Source organism: Eschrichtius robustus, chromosome 6 (assembly GCF_028021215.1).
Source record: "Eschrichtius robustus isolate mEscRob2 chromosome 6, mEscRob2.pri, whole genome shotgun sequence".
Taxonomy (NCBI): Eukaryota; Metazoa; Chordata; class Mammalia; order Artiodactyla; family Eschrichtiidae; genus Eschrichtius; species Eschrichtius robustus.
In genome coordinates this window covers 87,611,047-87,617,046 of record NC_090829.1, presented here as the reverse complement: position 1 = coordinate 87,617,046, position 6,000 = coordinate 87,611,047, and the positions used below count along the sequence as shown (strand labels likewise).

General features: G+C 36.2%; 1 protein-coding gene across 1 annotated transcript in view; it reads right to left on the bottom strand.

Annotated features, from left to right (window-relative positions):
* Positions 1-4,453: 4,453 nt before the first annotated feature.
* Positions 4,454-6,000, bottom strand: part of ATG3 (autophagy related 3) — a 28,526-nt gene continuing 26,979 nt past the window's right edge. The window contains exon 12 of the mRNA XM_068546758.1: positions 4,454-4,686. Coding sequence (XP_068402859.1) covers positions 4,605-4,686 — 82 coding nt within the window. The 3' untranslated portion in view covers positions 4,454-4,604. The remainder of the gene's footprint in view (positions 4,687-6,000) is intronic.

Genomic DNA, 6,000 nt, shown 5'->3' with positions numbered 1-6,000 from the left:
AGAGGAAACTACCAAGGAAATAACTGACTTTTAAAACTTACAATATGTTTAAGATCTATCCATGTTGTTTCATGTGTATCTATTATGTATCCAATTGCTGTACAGTACCTGGTATCCCTACCAATGATTAATCCCCAGATTGCTTCCAACTCCTGTCACCATAAACAGCAATGAACATCCTATAGGTTCCCTGTAATATAATAATAAATATATATGTTGGTCTCTGTCTCCAGTTCCTAATACAGGGCTCCTAAGATCCTTAAAAATTCCTAAGTGATAAGAGCACTAAGAATATCTTTGGACTTCCCTGGTGGTGCAGTGGTTAAGAATCCTCCTGCCAATGCAGGGGACACGGGTTCGAGCCCTGGTCTGGGAAGATCCCACATGCTGCGGAGCAACTAAGCCTGTGCGCCACAACTACTGAGTCTGCGCTCTGGAGCCCACAAGCCACAACTACTGAGCCCATGTGTCACAACTACTGAAGCCTACGTGCCTAGAGCCTGTGCTCCCAACAAAGAGAAGCCACCGCGATGAGAAGCCTGTGCACTGCAACGAAGAGTAGCCCCCGCTCGCCACAACTAGAGAAAGCCCGCGTGCAGCAACGAAGATCCAATGCAGCCAAAACTAAATAAATAAAATAAATAAATATATTTCAAAAAATAAAATAAATTTTAGAAAAAAAAGAGAACATCTTTTGTTCTGTCAAGGTAATTCTGGGTGGACTCTTTAATCGGGGCTCATAACCAGAAAGACAAAGCCACGATTAGAAGCTTAGAATTTTCAGCCCCACCTCCCCATCCTCCAGAGAGGGAAGAAGGGCTAGAAACAGAGTTAATCATCAATCATGCCTATGTGAGGAATCCTCTATAAAATCCCAATAGTATGGTGTTTGGAGAGCTTTCAGTTTGGTGAACACATCCACTCTGAGAGGGTGATGCACCCGCACTGCACAACAACAGAAGCTTCTGGACCCAGGACCTTCCTAGACCTCACCCTTCATCTAGCTATTCATCTGTACCCTTCATGTCCTTTACTCACTGATAAATATTGTGTTTCCCTGAGTTCTGTTAGCCACTTCAGCAAGATAATTGAATCTGAGGAGACATACTTAACGTGACCAGGTACTACCAGATTCCTCTCTAAAATGGCTGTACCACAAAGGAAACCATTGACAAAATGAAAAGGCAACCTACTAAATGGGAGAAAATATTTGCAAATGATATGATTGACAAGGGGTTAATATCTAACATATACAAATAGCCCATACAACTAAACATCAAAAAAAAACAAACAACCCAATTTAAAAATGGGTAGAAGAACAGAACAGACATTTTTCCAAAAAGGAAATGAGATGGCCAACAGGCACATGAAAAGATGTTCAATATCACTAATCATCAGGGAAATGTAAACCAAAACTACAATGAGATATCATCTCACACCTGTCAGGATGGCTATCATCAAAAAGAACACAACAAATGTTGGCAAGGTGTGGAGAAAAGGGAACTCTCTCACACTGTTGGCTGGTATGTAAACTGGTGCAGTCACTGTGCAAAACAGTACGGAGGTTTCCAAAAAAACTAAAAATAGAGCTACCATATGACTCAGCAATTCCACTCCTGAGTATATATCCAAAGAAAATGAAAATAACTCAAAAAGATACATGCACCCCAATGTTCATAGCAGCATTATTTACAACAGCCAAATATGGAAGCAGCCTAAGTGTCCCTCAACAGATGAACAGATAAAGAAGATGTAGTATATATACACAATGGAATACTACTCAGCCATAAAAAAGAATGAAATTTCGTCATTTGCAACAACACGGATGGACCTGGAGGATATTATGCTAAGTGAAATAAGTCAGCGAAAGACAAATACTATATGATATCGCTTATACGTGGAATCTAAAAAATTTTAAAAAAGAATGAATATAACAAAACAGAAAGAGACTCACAGATATAGAGAACAAACTAGTGGTTACCAGTGGGTAGAGGGTAGGGAGGAGGGGCAAGTCAGGGGTAGGCGATTTAGAGGCACAAACTACTATGTATGAAATAAATAAGCTACAAGGATATATTGTACAGCACAGGGAATATAGCCAATATATTATAATAACTTTAACTGGAGTATAACCTATAAAAATACTGAATCACTATGTTGTATACCAGAAACTAATATAATATTGTAAATCAACTACACTTCAATAAAAAAAGAGGCAAGAACAAAAATAAAATGCACAAACAGCTCAAAAAAAAATCTGTAGTTTTGTATCAATGTTAATTTCTTAGTTTTGATAAATGTATCATGGTTATATAAGATATTAACATTAGAGGAAGCCAGATGAAGGGTGTATAGGACTTGCAATTCTTCCATAAATCTAATATTATTTCAAAATAAAAAGTTATAAAACAAACAAAAGAAAAAACCATTACCATTTGCTACTACTTATGCAAATTGAATGTTTAAAAATGGCACAAAGCTAATATAAGAAATAAACTAGGTGCAAAGACTTGTAAGATTGCCGTGCGTAATCTGAATCCCAATTCTAAGTTCATTAAAACAACTTCATTGTTTATCAAACCAACCCCATTTTTCTTAATGAGGGCTAGAAATCTGAACTCATAAAAACACATTTATACCATTAACATATCCACTTTTAGAGTCATGTACCACAATGTTCACTGCAGCTCTATTTACAATAGCCAGGACATGGAAGCAACCTAAGTGTCCATCGACAGATGAATGGATAAAGAAGATGTGGCACACATATACAATGGAATATTACTCAGCCAGAAAAAGAAACGAAATTGAGTTATTTGTAGTGAGGTGGATGGACCTAGAGTCTGTCATACAGACTGAAGTCAGAAAGAGAAAAACAAATACCGTATGCTAACACATATATATGGAATCTAAAAAAAAAAAAAAAAAAGGTTCTGACGAACCCAGGACAGGAATAAAGATGCAGATGTAGAGAATGGACTTGAGGACACGGGGAGGGGAAGGGTAAGCTGGGACGAAGTGAGAGAGTAGCATTGACATATATACACTACCAAATGTAAAATAGATAGCTAGTGGGAAGCAGCTGCATTGCACAAGGAGATCAGCTCAGTGCTTTGTGACCACCTAGAGGGGTGGGATAGGAAGGCTGGGAGGGAGATACAAGAGGGAGGGGATATGGGGATGTCTGTATACGTACAGCTGATTCACTTTGTTATAGAGCAGAAACTAACACAACATTGTAAAGCAATTATATTCCAATAAAGATGTTAAAAAAATAATCCACTTTTGTTTTATGCATTAGGCACCCATGTAAAGATTTCAATTGGAAAAAAAGATCTTCTGATTTATGCCACCTAGTGGTGACTGAGATAAATATGACTGCTGGCTTAAAAAAAAAAGATTTGAAGGTATCTGTACTATAAATAAGGCTTAACTGGGAGAAAAATGTTGACAATGTGAAAATATCTATTACTACATATCATTTAGATTACAGGTATTCAAAAATACGATATTTCAGTAAAATCAGTTCGGAAGATTAATTTAAATAAAGCCAGAAGAGTAGCTTGCTGCCTACATGAGCAAGCAGGATATCTGATGTGTATTCTAAGATGACACCTATGTTTACATCTATTATGCCATATCAAACACCACCTTAATTCAATCAAGATTTTCATTATGAAGAGTTCCTTAAAACACAAAAATTGGGTTACAATTGGAAAAGGGGTCAAAATAAAGGGGCATTGAAGGTAAGGCGAGTATTCTTGAATGATGAGGAATACAAAAACAAACCAAGAAACGAAGGTTCCTTAGAGGCAGGATTAGCCACTCCCACTACGTGCAAGATGGAAAGAAAAGGGACGAGGGGGCAATGTGGGGTACGAAGAGAATGTAAGAGGAGTCCTCAAAGGGCCTGGGTTCTACTCCTCGGCTCTCAGAGGGTGCCCCTGAGTAGAACACACTTAACCTTTCTGAACTCCCAGACCCATATCTGTAAACAACAAAGGGACCCCTTTAAATTCGAATATTCTATCAGGCAATCACCACAGGAAAAATATTCCTGAATCCTTAATAAAAAAAATAACTTTGGTGATACCAACTTAGTAAAACAATCCAGAAACAAAATAAGTAACAGCACTTAACGCATTTCCTGGCACACAGTTAAGTACTTCATCAATATTAACTACTAGCAGATAGGAGACTTAGGGAGATGGTCAGAGAGGGGAAACAAAAGGAACAGAAAGAAGAAGAAGGGAAGATGAGTCTAGCATGCAGTATTTTCTAGCTCCAGCTCTCACATTATCACACATTTAAATACCTTCCTCATAAGTGTGAACCAAAAATACTCTTATCATCATTCTGTATGAGATACTTCTACACTTAAAGAATTATCACCTTTTGATAAGAAGAAAAATGGTCTCTTTACACTCATTTTTATTAAACAAATAAGGCTGGTAGTGGAACTTTTTTTTATTTAATGCATAAACATATAATTCTCTTTATTAGAGAAATTGTACATATCGGTGAATATGGTCAATGGTCACATCTATGGGTTAATTCTTTAAAAATCAGAACCAATAATTAGGATAGAGTCTATGCTCTCTTTGTTACATTGTGAAGTGTCTTGTGTAGTCATATTCTATTGTTGGAATGACAGCTTGTACAAATTTCAAGAAAATTAGAAGATACCTAAAGGTCTTTAGCTAAGGAAAACAGATTGGTAAATAGTTCTATGATTTAAGCTAACATTGTAAATATCCATTTTATTACGCAATAACTCCTCAGAAAAAATACAGAAGACAAAATCTTAAATCGACTATATTATATTAAAAAAATTCATTCATGCAATTGGTGTCTATTCAACATGAGGCTCTCTATAAGAATGACTGACCCGGCCGCATTTAATATTTGCATGTAAGACTTCTTAATGAGTACAAGTCCATATTAGCCCAAATATTTTAATATAAAAATAAGGACAAGGTTGTACATGTTTAAATGAGTGGGAGATGGTCTTTTTATTGCCTATAAGTTTGCTAGAGTATGTTAGAAAATGAGACAGTGTAAAGAATATAAAAATACTGAAGGAAAAGAACAAAAAATAAGTAAAAACCCTCCATAAGGAATGATTCTTGGTTAGTATATGTACTTGCCATATACTACACTGGAACAGTCTTTAATAAATCTGCTATACTGGACTGTCTTCAATAAATTCCTGAATGTTTTTCTATGTTCCACTGTACTTAGAAACATTAAGAGATTAATTTTTCTCAGGGGAATTGATGACAATTATGAATTATATATAGAGTCTTCCAAGTTGCTACACAGCTTCCAAAACAGAGATGAATGCTCAAATTATGCATAATAGAATTTTAAGAGTAATTCTGGTTTGGACCAAAAGTTCTTGGTTTGTTTCAGTATCAAACCAGCCCAATGTTTCTCTGAGGCACACATTCTATTAGCAATGCTTAGGTTATCTGTAGTTCCAAGACAGTGGTGACCCCTCAGTCTCCATCTAACACTGAGTGGCAGGAACCACCAAGTCGAATGTCAATCTAGCATCAAACTAATTCAAGCTATTTGGTATTTAAATCATTGACTCTTGACTGCTTTTGATGCATCCATGCTATGGGTACGTGTATTTCAGGATCTAGTAGTTTACTTAATTCCTCTTGTCAACCCCAGAGAAATAAAGAGGTGCTCTTATCTGGAGAAAAATGAAAATACTATATTTGAAGACTACCTGAAATAGATTTCAGGTGCTTTACTTTTTAATTAACCTATTTATTTAATCTGAATTCTTTCTTTGCTTCACAGAGACCTCAGACTGACAAAACCCAACTATACTTTTACCTGATAGAAAAGTACGTTTTTGATAACATGTTAAATCAGAAATATACTTGAAAAGATATTCACGTGTTATCCTCTAAATTCACAGGTTATTCATCTTTCATCAACAGATTAAGCGCTTTGAGTTTCTTTTCCATAAAGAGTTCACAGTTGTGG